The sequence below is a fragment of the Stylophora pistillata genome, chromosome 3 (genome assembly GCF_964205215.1).
Source record: "Stylophora pistillata chromosome 3, jaStyPist1.2, whole genome shotgun sequence".
NCBI classification, from domain to species: domain Eukaryota; kingdom Metazoa; phylum Cnidaria; class Anthozoa; order Scleractinia; family Pocilloporidae; genus Stylophora; species Stylophora pistillata.
This window is the reverse complement of record NC_142521.1, coordinates 26,630,096-26,655,365: the sequence shown is the minus strand read 5'-3', so window position 1 is coordinate 26,655,365 and position 25,270 is coordinate 26,630,096. Positions and strand designations below refer to the sequence as shown.

Sequence of the window (25,270 nt, the reverse complement as noted above, 5' to 3'; positions counted from 1 at the left end):
CGTAGGCCTAGAGATATTTATTATGCTAATTAAAACAATAAAGCGACTAACAATAACGATAATACAATGATCTAATTAATTTACAGGAATACGCTAACTTAAACTACAGTACACTAAAACTATTTACAAGATTATTACTATTAAGATAAAAAAAAGGTTTTTTTTTTTTTAGTTCAGTTCGGTTGGGTTTCACCTTACGCCCGTGTTCTTCTCCTGTCCACAAATCACCACGCTCCACCAACAAACGACTGACAAACCAAATTCACAATTCAAACCAAATTCACAATTCACAAACCGAACTCACGTTTAACCCAGCTAAACGTAGAAGTTTCCAACCTCACGTAATTCGGTCTTCGCTCAGATCTTTCTTGACTCAGTTGTCTTCTCTGGCTTACTGTCTAACAGAAGATAATCTTCTCCTTTTCCTTCAAGTTCTGCGCTTTAATTTCTTCGGCCAGCTTCTCGGCACACATGTGCTCCCCGACAAATGGATCTTTTGTCGTGTAAAGGAACGGTTTTGCTGAATGACTCTTCAGTGATTAAAACGTGCTCTGATCCGAACGAGTCTTGGTAACTTTCAAACCTTCACCGCCGGTGACCTTCTCTCAAAAAACAAAACCACACCGTATCAAACCACCCAAATCCTTAAATACACATGGACGCAAGGTGCCCGAAAAGAATGAAGAAAACTATTTGATATACACAATAAAGGTTAATTACACAACAGTTTACACAAGTGAAGAATAAAAATTACGTAACAGATACAAATAATCACGAACTACACTGATCCTAAGAGAATAAAAAAAATAATTTACATTTAATAAATAAATTCCTAACACTTCCATGACACCTCCCCCCTTAAATAGCTATTTTTTGGGGACATGGAAACACAAAAATAGTGCTTAATTAAAGATTACATTAATATACTGTAGAGCAATATGAGGTATTTACGCCCTACTAAGGGCATCTACGTTACAATTTTGCTTACCACTCTTATGTTCTATTTTTATGTCGTACTCCTGTAAGGTAATGCTCCACCTTAATAGTTTCCTACTCTTGTCGCGAACCTGATTTAACCACACAAGGGGATTGTGATCCGTTTGCAGCTTAAAAGTGCGGCCATATAAATAATAGCGAAATAGCTCTACAGCCCAAACAATTCCTAAACATTCTTTTTCTGTGGTAGACAACTTTTCCTCTCTAGGCTGTAACTTTCTACTAGCATATGCTATGGGGTGTTCCTCCCCGTCCTGATCTTTCTGACTTAAGATGGCCCCAAGACCTCTATTTGACGCATCTACTTGCAAAATGAACTCGTCATTCCAGTGTGGTGGCCTCAAAACAGGGGGAGTCTGCATTGCAACTTTCAAATCCTGAAAAGCTGATTCATGATTAGTACTCCATTGAACCTTAGAGGGATTTTTACCCTTAGTGAGGTCGGTAAGGACAGCAGCCCGTTCCGAAAAATTTGGGATAAATTTCCTATAATACCCGATTAAGCCAAGAAAAGATCTTACCTGCTTCTTAGTTTCTGGTCTGGGATATTCTTTAATGGCTTGAACCAAAGCTGTGCGGGGCTGAATTCTATCACCTCCAACTCTGTGACCAACAAAATCGACCGTTGACATCGCGATCTTACATTTGGACGGCCTAGCATTCAGTTTGCACTCTCGTAAACGTTGTAAAACCTGTTGGAGCTCAAAAAGGTGTTGGGGAAAAGATGTTGACGTGTCAACCTCGACATCATCAATGTAGGCATCTGCAAAATCTAACCCCTGCAAGACTTTCTCAGACATCATCCTCTGAAAGGATGCTGGAGCTGTTTTCATACCAAATGGCATAACTAAGAACTCATACAAGCCTTTGGTAGTAATAAATGCGGACTTTTCGATGGTAGAGGTCTCCAAGGGAATCTGCCAGTAACCTTTTGTGAGATCAATTGTACTAATGTACTTAGCAGAGGTAATCTTCTCAATCATACGTTCCATGGAGGGAATAGGATAAGCATCCATCTTTGTGACAGAATTCATTTTTCTGTAATCAACACACAGTCGTATTGTACCATCTGGTTTGGGAACAATGACAACAGGGGCCGCCCATGGACTAGTAGAATGGCGTATTATGCCCATTTCCAGCATATTTTCAATCTCTTTGTTAACCTCCTCCTCAAGTTTTTGAGGGACCTTATAAGGGGCGCACCTAATGGGTGGGGAATCACCCGTGTCGATTTTATGCACCGCTACATTGGTTAAATTTGGTTTTCCTGAAAATACATCAGAATACTCATGTAGCAAGTTTTTTACCTGTCGTCTTTGATCTTCCGTCAAATTATCAGAGATCACTACATCTTTACAAGTCTCATCGTGACCAAATGGGAAAACGTTGCTTTCGTGCGGCAGTGGCATCTCTGGGGACTCCGCCATTACTAAAGCAGCCATTTCATCACGGCTCTGCCATTTGCTAAGCAAATTAATGTGATAAGTGCGATGCTGTTTGTACATCTTGCCTGTATCAAGCTCATAATTCAATCCGTCCTCTAGTGCTCTAGTGACTTTGAAGGGTCCTTGCCATCTCATTTCTAATTTACTCCCAGGGGTGGGAAGCAAAACTAAGGCTTTGTCTCCAACTTCTAAGTGTCGTTTTGAACTATGAATATCATACAACCGTTTCTGCTTACCTTGGGCTTGCTTCAAGTTTTCTTGAACAACTTGTTGCATCGTTGCAAGTCTTCTTCGGATCTCAAGGACATGAGTTATCAGATTGTCTTCTAAAGATGAACCTTCCGACCAAGTCTCCTTGATAACGGCGAGGGGTCCTCTCACCGTATGTCCATAAAGTAATTCAAAGGGCGAGTAACCAGTGGACTCACAAGGAATCTCTCTATAAGCAAAGAGTAAGTATGGGAGATACTTGTCCCAGGTTTGAACCCGCTCTCGAACAAACTTCCTCAGCATACTCTTTAAAGTGCCGTTGAAACGCTCCACTAACCCATTTGCCTGGGGGTGGTACACTGATGTCTTAATCTTAGTTATGCCTAATTGCTCATACAGCTGGGCCATAAGCTTACTCATGAAATTGGAGCCCTGGTCAGACACTATCTTATCGGGGATACCCACCCTAGAGAAATACTGAATCAATGCATCTGCGACCGCCTTTGAGCTCGTTGATCGTAAAGGAATGGCCTCTGGGTATCGTGTAGCATAATCTACGATTGTTAAAATGTACCTGTAACCCGTTGTTGTCCTGGGTAATTCTCCTACAATGTCGATGGCAATTTTCTTAAAGGGTTCAGTAACAATATCTACAGGCCTCAAGGGTGCCCTTTTTGACTTCAGCTTCCTGGCTACCACCTGACATTGCGGGCAAGTTGCACAATATTTGCGAACATCGAAGCTTAGACCAGGCCAGAAAAAATGTGCGGTTATGCGTTCAACTGTCTTCTTACTACCCATATGACCTGACAAGGGGATTGTGTGACCAACACGCAGGATTTCATTCCTATAGGATTCTGGTACTACAATTCGATCAACAAACCTTGTTCCATTATGTTCTTCGGGAAGATATTTACGGTGCATCAGGAGGTCGTTAGTGAAGAAGTACCCATCCAATTCTTGTGGTGCCATTTTGGATGATTCCTTGCGTACTTTCTCGAGAGTCACGTCTGACTTCTGATCCGCTATCAGCTGGTTTCTGTCTCTATCTAGGATGTTTACTGGAGGTTTAACTTTACTAGGTTCTATTATCAAAGTATCACTCTCAGGATTCTTCTTACTTGTCTCTTCCTGTACCATGCCCTCAAATAACCTTTGCAAATCTCCTTCCTCTGGAGCTTCAGGCTTTATTTCTTTCTTCGCTAAACTCTTGACGGCGAGTGAATTTTCCCTGTCAATTAGCTCGTCTGCTTTCAATTGGGCTTCTTGTAATGCTTTCTGTCTCCTAGTCATCACGAAGGCCTCATCTCCACCAATGTCATCAGCTAGAACATTTCTCTCCCATTGGTCCAAAACATTTTGTCTCGACAGTGTTCTTCCAAAAGACGACCTGCCAAGTAAGCAATCTACGGGTAGCCTCTCCAACACTCCTACTAATTCTACGTGTTTACCTTCTTTGCTGTCAAATTCAACGTTTGCAAGTGGGACTGTAAGACGTTCTCCCGCAGCTGTTAATACTGTGATATTCTCCCCTGTGAAGGCTGTATTGTTTACATATCTTTTCTGGACTAGAGTCCTAGTACAACCAGAATCAATGACCATTTCTGCAATTTTCCCGTTTATTTTACCTCTAACATTGCAAGGAGGGAACTGAGATTGTTCTGACGTTAGGGGTGTCATACACAGGAGGTATCCCTGTGAAGGCTTCCCACGGCCCTTTCCACAGTTGAACGACATGTGACCTGGTTTACCACATCTGTAACATTTAATTTCAGGCCTCGTGGTTCTACGGGCTGGAGGGGAGGATGGTTTGGAGGGTCTTACATGGTATTGGTCTTGTTTCTGTTCAGACAATAAGTTATCCGCCTTAACATCTGGCCTCTTCTTTTTCCCAAATTTCTCATAACTAGCGGTTGACATATACTTACCATCAACAAGTGGCCCTTTCCTAGATTGAACATGTAAATTAGCAAGGTTGCCAAGTTCTTCAGCAGTTTTGGGCTTTTGCTCCTTTAACCAAGCTCTAAGCTCAGGACTTACCGCATCAAGAAGTCGCTCCATCAATACCTGTTCAATTATCTTATCCGCATCACCAGTAGCCTCGGCAACAGCTATCCAGCGGCTGAGATACCTTCGGGTTCTGTTTCCCCACTGGACGAAGTCCTCGTCGGGCTTTTTCTCTGAGGTTCGAAACCTATATCTATAGTGATCTGCGGTTAACTGGTAGGCTTTAATAATGCTTGCCTTACTCTCGTGGTAATCCTGGCATGCAGGGTCTGGGATTTCTAAATAAATAGACTTAGCCTTTTCAGTGAGCTTGGGTACTAAATTACCAACCCATTCCCCCTCGGGTAAGGATTGCGCCCTTGCAGTCATTTCAAAAATCCGGAAAAAATCATCTATATCTTCACTCTCCCTCATTTCCCTGATTTTGATAAACTTGGGCCTTTTAACCTCATTGTCACTTACCTGTTTCCTTTCAAACTCCCTTATAGCAAATTCTTCCTTTTCAGCTCTAAGGTTTCTGAGTCTCTCCTCCTCTCGTACCAAACGCCTTTCTTCTTCTTGGGCTTTTTGAGTTTCAAACTCCCTTCTCTCCCTCTCTAATTCCCTTTCAGCCTGACGCCTTTCTCTCTCCACCTCCCTTTCTAACTCCCTCATTTCTCTGTGTTCCTGACTAATTCTCTTCCGCAGTTCTAACATCTGCAGCTCACGCTCTTGTAACTGTAATCTCTGCTCAAAACTAAGACCAGTCTCCAAAGTTTCCTCCGCAAGGTTTTCTTCTGGTGCATCGAAACTCTGACCTATGCGATCTGAAGTTCTGAGTTTGCTCGCTAAAGTCTTAACACCATCCTTAGGAGAAAAATGAATACCTCGTTTGATAGCCTCAGCTCTAAGATCTTTAAGGACCCAGGAATCATAGCCGATCGCTGCAGTAGCCATATTAAATAATCGTATACTATTACCTTGCGTGTCTCCTGTTGAGCTGTTTATGTAAACTGTTAAGGAGCGGTCCCACTCCTGACACCAAAAATATGTGACGAATCCGCGCCACAAAGGTGGGTGCCCCCTAACACAAACAAAACACAGAACATAAACGAGCCCGAGAACACACGCCACAATACAACTAAACGTAGGCCTAGAGATATTTATTATGCTAATTAAAACAATAAAGCGACTAACAATAACGATAATACAATGATCTAATTAATTTACAGGAATACGCTAACTTAAACTACAGTACACTAAAACTATTTACAAGATTATTACTATTAAGATAAAAAAAAGGTTTTTTTTTTTTTAGTTCAGTTCGGTTGGGTTTCACCTTACGCCCGTGTTCTTCTCCTGTCCACAAATCACCACGCTCCACCAACAAACGACTGACAAACCAAATTCACAATTCAAACCAAATTCACAATTCACAAACCGAACTCACGTTTAACCCAGCTAAACGTAGAAGTTTCCAACCTCACGTAATTCGGTCTTCGCTCAGATCTTTCTTGACTCAGTTGTCTTCTCTGGCTTACTGTCTAACAGAAGATAATCTTCTCCTTTTCCTTCAAGTTCTGCGCTTTAATTTCTTCGGCCAGCTTCTCGGCACACATGTGCTCCCCGACAAATGGATCTTTTGTCGTGTAAAGGAACGGTTTTGCTGAATGACTCTTCAGTGATTAAAACGTGCTCTGATCCGAACGAGTCTTGGTAACTTTCAAACCTTCACCGCCGGTGACCTTCTCTCAAAAAATAAAACCACACCGTATCAAACCACCCAAATCCTTAAATACACATGGACGCAAGGTGCCCGAAAAGAATGAAGAAAACTATTTGATATACACAATAAAGGTTAATTACACAACAGTTTACACAAGTGAAGAATAAAAATTACGTAACAGATACAAATAATCACGAACTACACTGATCCTAAGAGAATAAAAAAAATAATTTACATTTAATAAATAAATTCCTAACACTTCCATGACATTAGGTCTGTTAGCAAACCAAGTTCACATAGAAAACGGTAATTTGGTTTTATCAACTAAGTTGATAGTGTAAATTGGCTACCGCAAAAAGTTTAAAAGCTGACGTTTCGAGCGTTAGCCCTTCGCTAGAGCGAAAGACGATGGGCTAACGCTCGAAACGTCAGGTTTTAAACTCTTCACGGTGGCCAATTTACATTATCAACTTAGTTGGTAAAACCAAATTACCTTGTTACCTCCACGGACGCAGCACAACAATTTATTTAGAAACTTACCCTCTTTATTCACATGGAGAACATTGAGATACGATAAACTTATTCTAAATTGAAAAATAAAGTCGGATCGGAAATCACTTCATGGAAAAGCTGATAAGCCTAAAATTTACGGGAATCGGCAAAATGAAAACGCGTAATAATAAAATTTTATTGTTTGTCTCATGATGTGGTCACGATGTGAATAGCAATTACCTGACTTCACCCTGACAACATCAGCAGGGACAGTGGAATAGATGTTCCTGAAGCGTAGATGTCCACGATAAAAAAACACAACAACAGGAGAGCCCCAAGACAGCGGACTGCCGAGGAAAAAAACTGACTACCGTCGAGTATCGAAACACGCCAATAAAAGCTGTGGAATATCGACCAATCAGAGCGGAGCATCCTGCTTTAGAAGAAAACCCGAAACCAGTAGACCTTATCGCCTGATGAAGACTAACGGTATGCAGTCCAAACGTCGCGATTCACATCATAACTGACCATAACCGCAGTCAATTCCTTTCACCCGGATCTGAAATATACTTGGGAAATTTCCGAGCTTTCTTTATCCTTTTTAGATGTCAAAGTTTCAATTGAAGGCGAAGGCAGCGGTTTATGCACTAGTGTGTATTACAAACCTACAGACTCACTTAGCCTTGTTGCATTCATCTTCGCATCCATCTCATGTTAAGAATTCCATTCCCTTTTCTCAGTTTCTAAGACTTCGTCGTTTATGAAATGATGACTCTGATTTTTTCCGTAAAACAGAGTCAATGTGCCAGTTTTTCGAAAAACCTGGTTACCCTGTTTCTGTCGTTCAAGCGGGTCACCAGCGCGCCCAACTTATTGATCGACAGTCAGCACTACAAACGTCACAGAAGGAAAATTCCGACCGCATTCCATTCACTCAGTTAAATCCATTATTCTTAAAAACTTTAAATTACTTCAAAACGATCCCGAGACTGGCACTATTTTTTCGCAACCTCCACTCATTTCATTCGAACGCGGCAAAACATAGGCAATTCATTCCAAATTAATGACCAACCCGGCACTTTTATATACGCTCGCGCACGATGCAAAACTTTTCCTTTCATTCAAAACGCTTAGAAAATATCGGGACCCAAGCAATCCATTAAGATCACTGATCGCTTCACGTGCATCTCCGCCAACGTCATCTATTGCATAACTTGCACTTATTGCAAAAAGATACGCATCGGCGAAACAGGAAGACGACTAGGTGACCGATTCTAAGAACACCTTCGTGACGTAGAAAGGAATGACAAGGACGCATCAAAACCAGTCGCTAGACACTTTAATTTACCTAATCATTCTAAGCAACATATGGCAATCTGCGGTCTTTCCTTACATTTAGGTAGCTCGGAAAGCCGCAAAACTCTTGAACAAAATTTTTTCTTTCAAATCGGCAGTCTGAGTCACATAGGTATCAACGAACGCCTTTCATACTTCTAATTTATTCGTGTTTTTCTCGTCGCCATGTTCCCACCGATAGCGTAGCTCCACTTTCTGCATATAAACCCACACACAAACCCCAATTCCTCCATTCGCTCTGACGAAGGGCTAACGCTCGAAACGTCAGCTTTTTAACTCGTTACGAGGCCAATTTACAATTTAAACTTAGTTGATCTGGCTCAATTTAGTTTTCAGGGCAACCGAGATCGAGTTTACTTTCTCGAGCTCGCACAACAACCTGTTTGCGAGTACGAGTGAAAGTGAAGGTCACTTTGTGAAAATCGTGTACAGGTTTTTGTGCGAGCTCGAGAAAGTAAACTCGATCTCGGTTGCCCAGAAAACTAAATTGATCCGTTGATATACCTTGTTACCCCCACCGACGCAGCACCACAATTTCTTTAGAAACTTTCATCCTTTATTCATGTTATCAAGACCCTTGTCGTTCGCCAAATGTCGCAACTATGATTGAAGTGGATTGATATGCCAACATAAATAAACCTTGTTGAAATCATTGGTGGGAAAGAGTACCATATAACCCTAACATTAATTATGCATTCCACTTCTTTGCCTTACACGACAAAACTTTAAAAACAAAGTCTACTAGTCTGAATGCATAATTAATGTATGGGGTTACAGTGGTACTCTTGCCCTTTGGTGTAACCAGTCATTCAAAGATCGTTGGAAGGACGTCATAAAAAATCGTCTACGTTTTTGAAGGCAGCTAATGTTCCTCCAGTGAGGATTGGTATTGGGGTGCACCCGATTCGCCCTTAATCTACCGCTTATAAGCGAATCTAATTATTCTCAAATTACCGCATACATGCGGATAAAGTAGGCCCTATTTACCTACCGAGATTAGATTACCGAGAACAAAAAAAAGGCCTGGTGCTAGAATCGATGGGTTTTGTAGGCGCCATTTTAAAATGCCTCCTCGTAAAGATTTTCGATCTAAAAGGGCTTTTAAAGTTGTCAGTTTTAAAGCAGGAAAGGCAGTAAAAAAAACAGAAAATTAATGTTCCTGGTAGACTAAATGTGCAAAAAACCGATGCATCGAGTTTCGCTTCAAATATCGATGTAACTAGCGACGAGCAGATCTCACAGTCGGCAGCTGAGGTCGATGTGGATAATTTTCCTGCAGACGCTAGTGTTTCAACAGGATCAAGAAAATGGCCCAAAGTTCGTATTAAAAAAAAGCTCAGAGCCTACCACACCAGGAAATCTAGACTAGCCACATCTTGGCTGGATTTTCGGGAGCAGATCGTGACTGCTCTTCTTTCAAGAGAAGCAATGCCCTTGGGGAATTGTGTAATCCCTGGTTGCACGAATGATGCTCTTGGAAGATGCCTGGACTGTGGCCCTGCCATGTACCTGTGCGAAGAACACATACAGGTCGTTCATGCAGGAGGCAAATCTCTGCACAAACCACAGGCCTGGAAGGTTATAGACTATAGTGTTTTATTCCATTCGTTGTCAAACACATTCTTCTTTGACTTTTTCCTACACTGATTTTCATTTAAAGGCATATGTAACTGTTATTTAGAAAAGAAAACCTTCTTAAAATATTTAAAAATATTTTGAAAGGGGCAATTTTAGAATACCCTGCCACTTACTTGCATTTCTCTGAACGCTGTAGAACAAGGCAAATAAAAACAACAGCAACCATTCAAATTCAGTTATATGCAGTTATAAATGACTGGGTATGGTAAAATGTAGCCACTGAAAATAGGGTAGACTGCAACAATCATGTATTCATTAATCTTTCACAGGAGGGGAGGTTCATTCCTTATAAGTTTCAACAAACTGTCTGGACAACACCTCACAACATTGATCATGGCTATGTGCGTGATATTATAGCTATAAATGTACATGGTAAGCAAGGTACTTATTATAGTGACTAAACTCCCTAGGAAAATGGCTGGTATATTGGAAAAAAGTGCTAGAGATCTTATAAATGATCCTAATAATGAACAGTGGGTTTAACAGCAAAACTTCAATTAGACAACTGAAAAATTTTCAGGAAGGTAATCAATGGGTTATTTAAAAAAATATCACTTTTATTGTGAATTTTATCATGTGGTAAATGACTGCTGTCCTATCATCATTGTCATCATTATAATTATTGTGACTTGTATATTGTACGTTAAAGTAGAATCTCGATGTAGCGAATTCTCAAATGACTGGCAAATGATTATGTTTGCTATATTGAGGTTTCATTACACCAAGGACTTTTTTATATATAGAGGTTTGTTAATCCAGGTTTTACTGTAATGGGATAAGTTTTTTTTTTCCTCTTTTTAGCTTAAATTATGCCACCAAAAAATATGCATTTCTCAGACATCTTTGGGATACAAAATTATTAATCACTTCATGCTTTGATTCGGTATTAGTAAGCAGTTGTTATAATTAGGAAAGCAAAAGCAAAGTGTTCCTTTTGTGACAATTAAAGTATACACTTCTTTTCTTTTTTGCTTCTTTCAACAGGACAGCAACATGCAATTAAATTGAAATGTTGTGAGCATGAACCTGAGGCAATAACCCTCATAAGAAATGGCTTCTGGCCATCCACCCCAAAACAGCCCCAAGTCGCCTTTGATATTCAGTTTATGACACTTCTGCAGTATGTCTTCCTTGAATGTAGAGTGTCATTAAAATCTATTCATCAGTCACTGCTATGGCTTTCTTCGGCATGTTCAAAAGTCTATGTAAGTACTTATTTATTTGTATGCCATCTGTAATCATTAACATCAATTTCTTTTGTCAAATAAAGGTAAAACATTACTATTTGTATGGTTGTGTTGTGGCCAGAAATAAATTAGTTTAGCAGAAGTAATTGGTATTGTCAAGTAATTCATATTGTCATGATCGATCATTCATGGGTGAATTTCACTGATTTATAAATTATGTTGATTTATGTATGTATGTACTTACGTACGTCCCCACATAGTTACATACTTTCATTGTGATAAAAGAAACACTTTGCTATTTCTTTCCTCATAAGAACCCTGCTGCTTGAATCAAAACATGCCTCAAGTACTAAATATAAAAACCCAGAATGTATGTATGTACTACGTATATATGTATGCATGCATGCATTATATTAATTGTGTTCTTGTTGTTTTAGGTTAAAGACATTTACCGTCTTCTCGTTGGTGAGTGCTTTGGTGAATTTCGATATCTGTCTAGTATGTTGAACAGCTTGAACCACTTCATTCCTTCTTTTGGCAGTGAACATGAGTGCCCTGCCTGCCCCAAGGTTTGTAGAAATTTTTAATTGCTTTTGCAGGACAATTATTGCTTTAATTATGTTGTTGGTGTCCTCTATTTTTCATCATCATCATCATCATCCTCATGTACCAGGTGTTTTACCTGGAAAGTTCATTAGGATGATGAATCATATAATATCTAAACATGTGGCAAATAATAAATGTAGAAACCCAGTTCTGTTACAACATAATACTCTGTTATCTTGGTCACCATGTGTTGTTATATAATATGATTGATTTATAATTTTTGTACAATATATATTTGGCTATTTTACTTTATTAATGTTCAGGAGAATGGAAGTATATTTGTTTCTGTGGATGCATTATTTGGATGTGTGAGAAAGAGCAGTGCAGGAACAAGTGGAAAAGCATCCAATTACGGAGAAGAACTCTTCATTAACCAAGATAAAGTAGATAAATTTTTATCTACTTACAATAAAACATCCACTAGCAAATCAATGGTAATTATCTTTGTATGTTATGTAACAACAAGTACCATATGTCCTTTTTTACAATCTCTTAAAAACAAAAACACTTGATACATTTGTTAAGTCCACAAATAATTTTAAATTTTTTGTTGTCATGCAAAATAAGCATGCATCCCTTTGACCTTATGGTAATCTTTTTTTTTTTTTTTGTCATCAGAATATAATCTATTTATAATTCATTTCTGTGACAATTATAACTCTGCCTAGGGTGGCTTTCTCTCTTCCCACTGAGGTGGTCCCGGAAGCCCACATAAAGGAGGAGGGTTTGTCAAGTTAGATTTCTTTCTTCTATAAATACCCATCAGATAGTCAATAACATAATTCTTGGAAAGGTTGCATGTTGTTGATGTTTCTATTATGTCAGTATGACATGAAGTAGATGAGTACTAAAGTTTCTTTATATTTTCTGGTACTTTTTGTTTATGAGCTCTGCATGCCTTTCGTGTTGTATTTTGCAGGACCAAGCATGCAATCAGTTTCAACCAGGAGCTAATCTGCGGTCCAAAATTAAATCCAAAAAGCTGGATGAAACTGCACTTTTTGGGGCTGCATGTTGACATGAAGTGCCATTAAAGTTCTTTAGCCTGAAGAGGAGAGAGGAGTATGTTTTCTTAGTACAAAGAAACATCTTGCTTAGGTTTTAAACGATGAAATTGCCTCAGATGTCATATATTTATGAATTCTTTCTTTGTTTTCTTATTTTGTCACTGTTATGTAGGTCCTATTTGTTCCCATGAATTTTTTTGCATCTTTTCATTACCTTTGTATTTGGGATGTACAGGAGAGTTTTGATGATTTGCTTAGTTTAACTAGACATAATTGTTTTTTATTCAGAATTGGAAATGTAGTTTTTCTGTTAAAGTGGATCAAGGAAATGATTGCACAGAAAGGCAATGAAGTTTTCTTTTTCTATGACATTGCATGCATTTTGCATGCACATCTGAAAGTAAGCAAATGGCTATATTAATATATTATCTCATCTTTATATTGGTAAGGACTGCGATGACTGGTCTAGTGAAGGGAAATGGGAATCACATAGGCCATTTCTATGAAGGCTGCAGCCTCCATTTGAATTATTGCATTTGTGGCCCCTTATGTGTAGGAGCCACTTCTTAGTGGTCATTGAGGAAAGTTCAATTGCTTGTGTATGTAGGGTCAATAGTTAACTAATACATTATTATATTACTTTACTACACTGATGTCACCTACAAGGTTGAAATGTATGCATCCTAATCAAAATGTATTTTTCATTTTAAGAACACCCGTCAGGAAAACTTGTTGACCAATGTCGTTGTTGCAATACCTTCATTTCATTGCTATGGACACAAGGTATCATGTCAGGTATACAAGAAACGTTTTAACTTAACTCCACTAAACTTTTTGTGTTTTCAAGTTTTCAAGGTGTTTTGTGTTTATAGATATAAGTCTTTCAAATTTGTTGTAAATGGTGCATTTTAAACATACAAAGAAAATTTCCTATTTATTGCCAGTACATTTTATTATTATAAACATCTTCCCTTGGGTGTAAATTCAATTCATTGCAGGTAAACTATGCTGGGAGGAGATTGGAAGGTTTTGGTCTAAGTGACGGTGAGGTGATGGAACGACTGTGGTCATATTTAAGGCCAACAGGAAAAATCACCAAGGAGATGACTCCAGCCCGTCGAGTGGACACCGTAACAGACTTTCTCATTCATTATGCAAAGAAGTCTATTGCAAATATTGGTATATTTATTCGTTTTTTACTGTTAATTTGTTTCTGATGACAAAAGCAGTTCATGAGTAGAAGTAAAGTTTTGTTTTCGAGGTCCCTTTCAAAAGTGATTGAACGGTATGACTTTCTTTCAGGAGAACGTCTTTGTGATCACTTAAAGAGAGCAAGGGAGGTGAGAGCAGAAACGGAGGATCAACTGGCTGTACTTATTCGAAAGCTTGCTGAAACAGGTTCAGTGTTGATCTTATACCAACTGTAAGGCCCCTATCTGACCAACCATCTTCATGCCATAAACTACGTTTTTTTGTATATGCTAGTTGCTGATTCTACACTCTGGAGGTATTTTGATTTTTAACTCCCTTCTTTCATTTATTATATTTATATTGTACATACAAAGGTAAAAAAGTGGAAGATAGCACTATTGAGGAGTGGTCCTTGGCAGAAAAAGAATCTGTCATGAAGGAGACAAATGAAGAAAAACCTGGTTGGTGTCAATTAATCTAAATCATCCTTTTTGAATTAGTAACTTTATTCCATATTAAGAATTGGGTTCAGCCTGTGATCACACCAATACTTATATTTGAGCTCCATCGAAGTAAATGTAACTCTATTTCACGCACTACGTGATCAACTGATCATTAATGCTTGAAAATCGATTTACATTTACTTTCTGACTGCATACATGTGTACATCATTATCTCATACTTTTTATCACCACATCAACACAGATCTATCGGCTACAGTGGCATACCAAGAAAACTGAAAAAGTACTACACCGTGAGGTAATAGGTTGACTCGTTAAACATATAAAAGATAAATTAAAGAATCTTTTTTTCCAACCCTGGGCAAACCCAATCTTTGCAAGACAGTCGACACCAAGATGTTGTTTCATAATTTTAACACACGACCAGGTTTAGTTCCTAGTGATAATATAACATGTCTTGTGATCCAGTTTAATGTTTTGTTCTAATTATTGTAATGATCTGTTTACATTTTAGAACCAGTCTTCAAGAATGTACGTCAGGATCAGATACATGGAAAATCTTGACAAAGGAACTAAGCCGGTACGTTTTTAACCTTGCAGCGTTGTGGTATCGTCACGTAATGAAGTTCTATGTTTCGTTATATTATTTAACGCCCTTAAAGTAGGTTTCTTTCTTGTTAATCTAGTTTGGACGAGGAACTTAAGAAAATGGAAAATGGACAGTGTCGATGGTCTCCAGACAGCAGCATGTACCAAAGTTACATTCGGTGTCTCGAGGATAAGCGACGGAAGAATCTTCTGCTGACAATGCATGGAAAGTGTACAGAACGGTGGTTTCTTTTGCGGCTGATGAAAAAGTATGCAGGTAATCAAGTACGCATTTTACAAATTGGTATAGAATACAGAAACGTATCAAAATCAAGTGCCCAGAACAACGAGACAAGCAATCGACGATGCCTTGGAATCAGAATTCTCTAACTGCGACTCTGATGGTTGATAAAACGCCAGTATAGCTTATTAATACAACGTAACATCGTTAATCGTAAGATGTAGCAGTTTTGCCTGAAAACAACAGAACAATGATTACTCTCCCTAAACAACTCAACTGTCTCATTGGATGTGTTTAATCACTGATGTTTTAAATTATATACTTAGCAATCTTTTCCCTGGCCTTCCGTCAGTTGTAAGTTATTCCTCTACTCCCTGTACATGAAAGGCAGTTAATGCTATCAAATTTCAACACAAGTAAACAAATTATAGTAAATGAGAGAAGTGGCGATAGGGTATGTCGCAACCACCACTACATTTGTAAGAAAAAAAGGAAGAATCTTTTTTGTGTCTGTTGTTTTTAGATGGCCAAGCCGTGGCAAAGAAATTGTGCGGTCAAATCACAAAAACAACGAATGCTGTAAAACAACTTATAAAGCAGAAAGCAGTACGAGCGAGGAGATGCAGCATCACGTGGATGTACATACCCTTCAAAGGTCAATCTCGTGGAGGCGTTGGATGTCAGTTCCTCCTTGTGGGCTACCCTTGATGATTCCAATCTATTCGTCGGTGTGCCGTACTGCATAAAACGGCAAATTATTGATTTTAAGCACATGATCAAACGATGCACTGAGGAAGAAGTTTTAGTGAAGGATGAAATCACGAGAGTAGCGATGTTTTATCAACGTAAACTAGGAGTCTTAGACAGCTGGTCTAAGAAACTAGCTGCAACAGACTCGGCGGATTATCGTAGTCGTGGATTGTTAGCACTTGTACTTTCTAAACGAGATGAGACTGAGGCCTTTACTCTTCACCTGCAAGATCTTTTTGCTCGAGATATTAGCGATGATGAAGAGGTACGAGGTGACGGAATTTTGTCTGACCCAGTTGGAGAAGCGGAAGGCGTTGATTCCAACGATGGTGGGAATCGTGATACTACTGACGCCCACGATGATTATGAGGATGATGATTACGATAATCAAAATAGTTCCATCCTAGAATTGGAGGAACAAGGTGTCCTGGAAGATCTCCTTTCGGTCCTTAATACTGAATACGGCTGCGACGATGTCTCGGACTCAGAATTCTCCGATTGCGACTCTGATGACTCATAAAATGCCAGAACATTTTATGATTTAATGTCTACATCTTCAATCATTAGATGTAGCAGTTTTTACCTGCAAAAAAGGAATGATTGGTCTCTCGTAACATTTCAACTGTCTCATTGCATGCCCGTCTCCATAACTTCCATAAATCAATTTGTGAATACATTAAAATATCTTAGCATTGCATGCACTTTGTTTAACTAGTTACAATAGTACCCAATAAATAATTTCTTCGAGCAAAAGTTGCCAAATAGACATGGAACACCGACGTAGTTAAGTGGTATCAGCATGGCGGTAAACGGACCTGCTATTTCTTTCAACTTGAAGCAGCCTTTGTATTGATATTAAACGATAAAGCACTGATCCCTCTTTCTTTTCAATTATCTTGTAATTCAATAGCCAATACATGATTACCATGAATGACCCCTAGTTGAGCGGTTTTCATTGAAACATTAAACAACCTCTAAAAATTTGTAAAAAAATAGACATGAAAAAAATGAAAACAGTGGAATTAGTGCAACAGTATCTTATTATTTAGTATTTCACGGTTTACTGAAAAGCGCTCTGTACTCCTAACGTCTCTCTGCGGCCTGCAAAAAAGCAAACAACAAAGGTGTGGGTTCGTCACTGGTTCCCGTAAAAATCCCTCTCAAAAAAACCAGTGACTGAGGTTACAACTTCGTGCTTTCATCGGTTGCTTGGTGTTTGATACTCTAATAAAGTACTTCTCATATTCATTCCTAAGAGTGCTTGAAATTTTACATTGTGAAAACGCACCATTGTTTTCAGTGCACACTACCTTGGAGGAATTTAATAACGCAACAATTACCGGTCATTTTGAATTTGTTTGAAAGGAAAATTCGGTCAGGGAATCACGCGATTAACGTGACGCCATCGTTTACGAGAAGCTCCATTTTCAAAATGTTCTCCGTTTAAAAGTGCATTTTCGAAGAGCTTCGTTTTCGTGACGGACTAGTGTGGATGGTAGCCCTAGCCGTGGAAGTAAAGCTGTGTTTCAACATTTATCCGCTATGTGTAGACGCTGCCTTAGAGAAAACATTGTAGCCTCGCGAAATTATAATGATACCTTTATTTAAACACGATATGTTTCAAATTAAGCTGAACAGGTTGTGGGGTCGGGTGTAAATCAAATAAACTAAAGCACTGAAATAAATGCAATAGTGTCTGCTAACAAGGCATTGACCAACCCAAACTACATTGAATTCAGTCACTAAAACAACCCAGTTTTGCATTTGAACTGAAACTAAGGTTTAAAATCGAGGTGTACAGTGGATGTCTAGATATGCCATATATCGCTTATTAGACTGCATTCACTAAATTAACCCCCGATTTTGGGTTGAACTCAAATAAATTTAAAGGTAAATTCGGGATGCATAGTCAATCTCTAGATATGCCATATAAAGCTTGCTAGACTGCATTCACTAAACTAACCAGTTTTTCCGTTGAACTCAAAGAGGTAAAATCGGGGCGCACAGTCGATCTGTAGATATGCCATATAACGCTTGCTAGAGTGCAATCAATAACATAATATATACAAACCCCTTTTTTCGGTTGAACTCAAAGAAAGGTGAAATTGGGGTGCACAGTCGATCTTTAGATAACGCTTGCTCTAGTCTAACGCTTGCAAGATGGCAATCAATAAATTAACTCCGTTTTTCGGTTGAACTCAGAGAAAAGTAACATCGGGATGCACAGTCGATCTCTGGATAAGCCATGTAACGCTTTCTAGGCTGCAATCAATAATATAACCTCGTTTTTCGGTTGAACTCGAATAAATCGGGATGCACTGAGTCAATATCTAGATATGCCATATATCGCTTGCTAGACTGCAATCAATAAATTATTCTCTGTTTTTCGGTTGAACTCAAATAAATTAAAGGGTAAAATCGGGATGCACTGAGTCGATATCTAGATATGCCATATAACGCTTGCTAGACTGCAATCAATGAGTTAACCCCGTGTTTCGGTTGAACTCAGAGAAAAGTAAACTCGGGATGCACAGTCGATCTCTGGATAAGCCATGTAACGCTTACTAGACTGCAATCAATAATATAACCCCGTATTTCGGTTGAACTCAAATAAATTAAAGGGTAAAATCGGGATGCACTGAGTCGATCTCTAGATATGCCATATAACGCTTTCTAGACTGCAACCAATAAATTAACCCCGTTTTTCGGTTGAACTCACATAAATTAAAGGGTAAAATCGGGATGCGCTGAGTCAATCTCTAGATATGCCATATAACGCTTTCAAGACTGCAATCAATAAATTAACTCCGTTTTTCGGTTGAACTCAAATAAATTAAAGGGTAACATCGGGATGCACTGAGTCGATATCTAGATATGCCATATAACGCTTTCTAGACTGCAATCAATAAATTATCCCCGTTTTTCGGTTGAACTGAAATAAATTAAAGGGTAAAATCGGGATGCACTGAGTCGATCTCTAGATATGCCATATATCGCTTGCTAGACTGCAATCAATAAATTATTCTCTGTTTTTCAGTTGAACTCAAATAAATTAAAGGGTAAAATCGGGATGCACTGAGTCGATATCTACATATGCCATACAACGCTTTCTAGACTGCAATCAATAAATTATCCCCGTTTTTCGGTTGAACTGAAATAAATTAAAGGGTAAAATCGGGATGCGCTGAGTCGATCTCTAGATATGCCATATAACGCTTGGTAGACTGCAATCAATAAATTAAGTCCGTTTTTCGGTTGAACTCAAATAGGTTAAAGGGTACCATCGGGATGCCCTGAGTCGATCTCTAGATATGCCATATAACGCTGGGTAGACTGCAATCAATAAATTAACTCCGTTTTTCGGTTGAACTCAAATAAGTTAAAGGGTACCATCGGGATGCATTGAGTCGATCTCTAGATATGCCATATAACGCTTTCTAGACTGCAATCAATAAATTTTCCCGGTTTTTCGGTTGAACTGAAATAAATTAAAGGGTAAAATCGGGATGCACTGAGTCGATCTCCAGATATGCCATATATCGCTTGCTAGACTGCAATCAATAAATTAATCTCTGTTTTTCGGTTGAACTCAAATAAATTAAATTAAAGGGTAAAATCGGGATGCACTGAGTCGATATCTAGATATGGCATATAACGCTTTCTAGACTGCAATCAATAAATTATCCCCGTTTTTCGGTTGAACTCAAATAAATTAAAGGATAACATCGGGATGCACTGAGTAGATCTCTAGATATGCCATATAACGCTTTCTAGACTGCAATCAATAATATAACCGCGTTTTGCGGTTAAACTCGAATAAATTAAAGGGTAAAATAGGGATGCACTGAGTCGATCTCTAGATAGGCCATATAACGCTTGCTAGACTGCAATCATTAAATTAACCCCGTTTTTCGTGCAATGAAAGTAATCGGGGTGCAGAGTCGATCTCTGGATATGCCATATAACGGCTGCTACATTAGATTCACAAAAATAACTCCGTTTTTGGTGGAATTAACGTCATTGGGGTGCACAGTGAACAGTTCAGCTATCAGGTTTTTCTTTGTTTTAATTAAGCTCTGTTTTTGTTGATTCTGCCAGGCTTAAGACTAGCCGCCCCTCTCCCCCTTTGCCTTTCAGCGTTAACTATTGGACGGCTTTTCGAATGATAAGCAGCGCCGTTCCGTACATTTTCTTTGCTTCTCATGCAAGTTTGATTTCAGGATTTCACATCACATTGCTCTATCAACCAATGAAATGAAACGAAACAGGGGTTTGTTATGGACTTAACCTCATCCAAGTCGTCTGCTTTGCACGTTTCATATGATTATTTGTTTTTCAGCGTCACTTTCCATGAAATAGGGACTTTAAGCAACCACGATGGCGACGGCAACGAGGACGTGGAAAAACAAGAGATCTAATTGGCAGTACAATAGCTCAGCACGTGCATTTTTAAACTTTGCACATTTCTTAGCCGTCCTATGCAACACAACAAAGTGACATCGCCAAAATTTGCGTCGTCTGCGAGCTGAAACCGCGACGGCAAATATTTTAGTTGCCATTTGGAACTCAATGCTACTGTTATACCTCATACTGAAGTTGAGCTGTGGCGCCGTATAAGACAGTAGGCTCGTGCAGCTATATTTGAAATTCTAAGAGTAGAAATTCATTATTTAATCGAAGTCTTCCTTGGCGTTGCCGTCCTGACTGCTTAAGGTCCCTAATGTTTCAGATATAGCCCTCGCAAATTCAAACACGACTGTGTGTCAAATAAGTTCATTAGTAAAGACACGCAAAACAATAAAAAAAGGCAACTTATTTAAGTGATCTCATCGTCTCAGCAAGTAGTTCAGGACTTTCACGTAAAAAAATCTTTATTGTCAAAAATACAAATATTTTACTAATATAATGAAATGAAAGAAATAAGTATCCCAAACAACTATTTCTGTTTTGAAAAAAGGTCATCCGATAGTTTACATAATTAGTTACTCTCTTCTCTAAATCATAGTTACTTATTTACACTCGATTTATGCTGCTGACATCGCTAATTTCCTTTCGTGCACAAAAAGGAGTGAATAGGAGTTAGTTTAAGTTTTGAACGACTAGTAGATTTATACTAAAACTATTAGATTATTCGCTCTCGATTTCCATGCGTGATAGTTGACTTGGGTTGCACCTTCGTGAACTCTAGGTGGTTAGCAGCCAATCTCTAGAAGCACAGGTATCGATGGTGGAAGGAACAAATGCTGGTGGACGAACAAAAGGAGCTAAGGGGCCGAGCATTTAACTTTTGAGGGGGGGAGTGGGTGATTTTGAAAATTTCCTGCAAACGCTTGTTGGAAGAAAAAAATTGCATGCAGCCCAAATGTAACAGAAAAAATGTACCAAAAAATCGGAAAAAATATCCTGGACAGCAGATTGCTAGAAAAAAAATTTCTTGATGACCAGAAATCACCCGCTCCCCCCCCCCGTCAAAAGTCAAATGGTCGGCCCCTAATAAAATATCTATTGTTTACGTCCACCAACATGGCGGCAATGACGTTACGTGCAAACCACCCATAGTGCGATAGAAATCTCGAGCTCATAAATCAGGCTAATTGTAAAATAGAACTTGGGGTAGGGTTTCATAACAAAAAGGCGGGCGCTTCTTCACGTTTGTTAAGAGTTATCGGTGTCTGTAATCTAGATTTGGATAATACTGTTGTTACGATTTGAACGTCGGTCCAGTAGCTTCGAGGGCATATACGCTAGTTTTAAGAACATCAAACTTCTAAGGGCCAACTATCAGACCGATAGTTCCGAGACAAATACACTCTGTTGTTTCCATTGTTCCCCACTAAATTTTCTTCCGCGCGCTAATTCAAAAATAACACGTCAATTGAATTATTTTCAAGATTTTGAGATGAAAGCCAAGTATAAAATTGGAAAAAGAAAACAGACGAACTACCTAACTACTTTTAAGTTGTTTATTTTCTACGAAACCGCTTATTTACAGGAAATTTTCACGCCTGACTACTATCCATACGGGTATTTTAAGCAGACGCACTGACAGTAGCCCTCCGCAGACGAACACTATCGCGTCACATGATCAAGTTAAACCAACAAGGATCGAAGAAAATTTAGTGGTGAACTATAACCTGTGATAGTTGACCATAGTTGCCCTCATCAACTATCACGCGATGGAGTCTCGAGCGTTTTTTTTAAGAAAGCAGTGGGAGAACCAATCAGATTCAGGGAATTCCAATAGAACACAGCTGAGTTTCTACTGAAACATAGTTACATTTCGGTTATTAACCGCGGCTACATTGTAAACTACATTAGAACAAGATGGCTGCAAGGCCACTCGTAGTATCCTCCGACAGACACTGGCTCATCTTGATCGAATCCTCCGGGACACAAGGGAAGTAATCCTGGCCTGAGCACCTGGAGGACCTCCACCACGACATTCCCTGGGGTAACAGCACGACCGTGTAGTTGCTGTCTTTGGCTCAGTTGGCAAACAGCATGAGTCACATCGTTACCGTTAGGGATCGTCATTCCGAACTGAGTATCTACAAAGATCAATTTACAGATGCTTTATTCAAATACTGGCCCCGCTCAAAATAATAGAGTTACTTTCTGGTCATGATAAAGTTAGTTTGCAAGTGAAATGAAAGTGTGATAAAAATAAAAACTAACAAATGTGCTGGCAGAGGAGCCTGACGCATTGAAATGTAGCTTAGGTCACTTTCTTACCATCAGCCGGAACTGACATGCTAGATCCATCAAGTGAAAGCCTTTCCCCAGACCTTTATATTAAACATTACATCAGAAAAATACATACTATTTTGGAATGGAGAGATCTGGGTGCATGGACATTTCGCAACTTTCTTTGTAAATGGACGAGTTTAGAACTGAGGATATAGCTTTGCCGAATGTGCCGGCTCACTTGTACCTTCTTTAAAAGTTGCATTCTCACCTTTGGATATGATGGTTCCCGATGGGGAAGAAATACTGGACAAAGAACGACTAGCAGTAGAAGCAACGGGTGGTGAAGATAAGGCAGATTTTGATGGCGCAACCAGAAGAGTGGATGACGTAGGGAGACTGGTGGAATGGGTAATAAGGGAAGTAGGTGAGGTGACGATGGTGCCAGGTGAGGGAACCATGCTGCTTGGTGAAGTGACGATGGTGCATGGTAAGGTAACTATGGTCCTAGGTGAGGTAATGATGGTGCTTGGTGAGGTAACTATGGTGCTACATGAAGAAACAAGGAGGCTGGTTGCACTATTTTGAGAAATTAGTAAGCTTGTGATAGATGAGGATGAACTGACAATGGATGTGGGTGGGGTCGACTGACTGTAGACGGAGTGTGAAACATCGAATTTCCACGTATCTCGTGTCAACCACAACTTCTGGCGTTGGGCGCTGCCATACAAATGTGGCTTTCGTGGAGCCTCTCCAATGTCCTTTCCCAAGGTCTCAGGAAGACCTTGTAAAACAATTCCCAACTGCTTCGCCTTTGCATAGGGCATTTTTTGTCCACTTTTACTCACAAGTTCACCTAGAGTGAGACAAATAAGCAATCACTTCTTAGATATATAATGTTATCATTATTTATCACTTTTTTTCACTTCCTTTTGTCTTACTAATGTATAGGATAGAAATCTACACCTGTCTATTAACATACCATAACTCTGCTATACAGAAACATAATCAATGTAACTGTGTTGAGGATACTTCCAATTGTTTTAGATGTCTGGGCAATAGTTCTTGTTGAAATTTGAAGTTTTCTGGGTAGGATGTGATTCAACATGTTATGTTTTATAATAATACTTGTAAAAGCAAAAGTCCTCCATGTAATCTGAAAAAAGGGGAACATTGCAATTCTCAACCCACTAACAATGCTTTGAAAGAGAGTAAATTCCAAAAATGTTTGACTGTACTGTATTTGCTGTTAAAAAGTTCCTGTAGATCTTTCAGCGACACTTCTTCTTTTTCTTTGTCTGATACTTAAAGAAATGGACAGGAAAATAAAAGAAAAACAATTAGCAGAAATCTATTCAGTAAGAACCTAGGGAAAAATGAGTTGTTCCATAAAATATCCACACTTCCCCCACCGAGGGGGGTTTCATAAAAACCCCCACCTCTAATGGAATTTCAATTAACAATAGACTCATTTCTTTCAATTTATGGTCTTTGATCTCCCCAGCCTTAACCAGGAATTTCTGATCCCTTGTGTGGAGGAACTGTCAGCAGTAATTTTCGGGAACTACACAACGTAAGAATATACAAATAAAGTGTAAGATTTCTATAACTGTCTTGCATTATAGAGCTAAATGGCCTCCTTAAACTCCCACTTAATGTTTTTCATTTCAACCAGGCTATTCTAAAATAGCACCAAGTTAGTGTTATAAACAAGATAAACCAACTGAAGGCCTTGCGGTTGAAATAATGAAACCATTTGATCATGATCATAACAAATATTATATGTAATAACTGTTACAATATATTGCCAATGTATTATTACGTTGAAATATGTAAATATAATTGGACACTTACATTGCAATAGGCTACCAAAGGACTTAATAAGGTCTTTGTCAGAAATCAGCTTTTCACAAATTGCTGACTGGCCATGGTATAACATGCCATCATACGAGCATAACACCATTCCCTGTCCACCAAGCAATTCAAGTTCTGCCACCTGTACATTTAAAATAAAACAATTAAGAATAATCCCAGGCTCATGGGATGCTTCCTCAAAGACACCTTCAGGTGGCTTCACCCTGTTGTTTTTGAAGGAGCACCTTCAAGTTTTCAACCTCCCACACCTAATATAAACAGCATGACTTCAACTGATCTACAAATTATACACAAAACAAGTGTGATATCATTATCATGTGAGATCTATTCCAATCATTGACTCACTCCTATGGTTAAAGATGTTACTTATTTTGAAGATTAGCCCACCGGGGATCAAAGTTGTCAGAACTTTATTTGCACTAGAGGGAACACAGTTTGTAGCACCCATGGTTATATTGTAGCCAGCTGAAATTTAAATAGTTTCGCGATAAATTATTATTTACAACATTCTTAGTTCAAGCGACAAATGGTTTCGTAACTTAATTTGTTTCTGAGTAGTCAGATCCCTTGATTTGCTATCTTGATGATTTATCTTGATGCTTACGTGCAAAACAGTCGATGACCAGCTTTGAATGTCGTTACATCATAAATTGTTCTTTTTAAAACATAAGTCACATGACCTATTTTTCCCCCCACCCATGCACCCACTCACTCACTCATTCATTAAAACTTAATAAGTTACTTTTTCTCTCTTTCATCTTTACAATATACAATTTATGTTAAATACAAATGTAACTAAATTGTTGTACTTGGAAATGCTACAAATTGGCA

General features: G+C 38.9%; 2 protein-coding genes and 1 pseudogene across 6 annotated transcripts in view; 1 reads left to right on the top strand and 2 right to left on the bottom strand.

Moving 5' to 3' along the window:
• Positions 1-2: 2 nt before the first annotated feature.
• LOC148735351 (uncharacterized) lies at positions 3-6,625 on the bottom strand. 3 transcript variants are annotated; one of them, XM_088754507.1, is made up of 2 exons: positions 3,535-6,625; positions 3-2,880 (listed from the first exon to the last, which is right to left on the bottom strand). In XM_088754507.1, the coding sequence occupies exons 1-2, from the start codon at positions 5,592-5,594 to the stop codon at positions 948-950; spliced, it is 3,993 nt and encodes a 1,330-aa protein (XP_088610633.1). In that variant the 5' UTR covers positions 5,595-6,625; the 3' UTR covers positions 3-947. The 3 variants fall into 3 exon arrangements, with proteins under 3 accessions (XP_088610633.1, XP_088610632.1, XP_088610634.1); XM_088754506.1 differs by having other exon boundaries at positions 3-5,504; positions 5,618-6,625; XM_088754508.1 differs by having other exon boundaries at positions 1,455-1,599; positions 2,304-6,625.
• Positions 6,626-9,103: 2,478 nt separating this feature from the next.
• LOC148735350 (uncharacterized) lies at positions 9,104-16,754 on the top strand (annotated as a pseudogene). The gene is made up of 15 exons (XR_015998995.1): positions 9,104-9,789; positions 10,119-10,221; positions 10,834-11,054; positions 11,474-11,605; positions 11,906-12,076; positions 12,562-12,704; positions 12,938-13,049; positions 13,361-13,444; positions 13,648-13,828; positions 13,952-14,047; positions 14,215-14,305; positions 14,546-14,599; positions 14,816-14,881; positions 14,988-15,166; positions 15,654-16,754. The product of XR_015998995.1 is annotated as an uncharacterized LOC148735350 (transcript).
• Positions 16,755-20,733: 3,979 nt separating this feature from the next.
• Positions 20,734-25,270, bottom strand: part of LOC148735349 (uncharacterized) — a 7,892-nt gene continuing 3,355 nt past the window's right edge. For both annotated transcript variants that reach the window (XM_088753486.1, XM_088753487.1), the window contains exons 4-7: positions 24,419-24,560; positions 23,803-23,868; positions 22,836-23,420; positions 20,734-22,428 (exon numbers count right to left, since the gene is read on the bottom strand). In XM_088753486.1, the coding sequence (XP_088609612.1) occupies positions 22,190-22,428; positions 22,836-23,420; positions 23,803-23,868; positions 24,419-24,560 (1,032 nt within the window). In that variant the 3' untranslated portion in view covers positions 20,734-22,189. The remainder of the gene's footprint in view (positions 22,429-22,835; positions 23,421-23,802; positions 23,869-24,418; positions 24,561-25,270) is intronic.

Excerpts from the sequence above, each read along its gene's own strand:
- LOC148735351 (XM_088754506.1), bottom strand. The coding sequence starts at position 5,354 with ATGTTAGAACTGCGGAAGAGAATTAGTCAGGAACACAGAGAAATGAGG.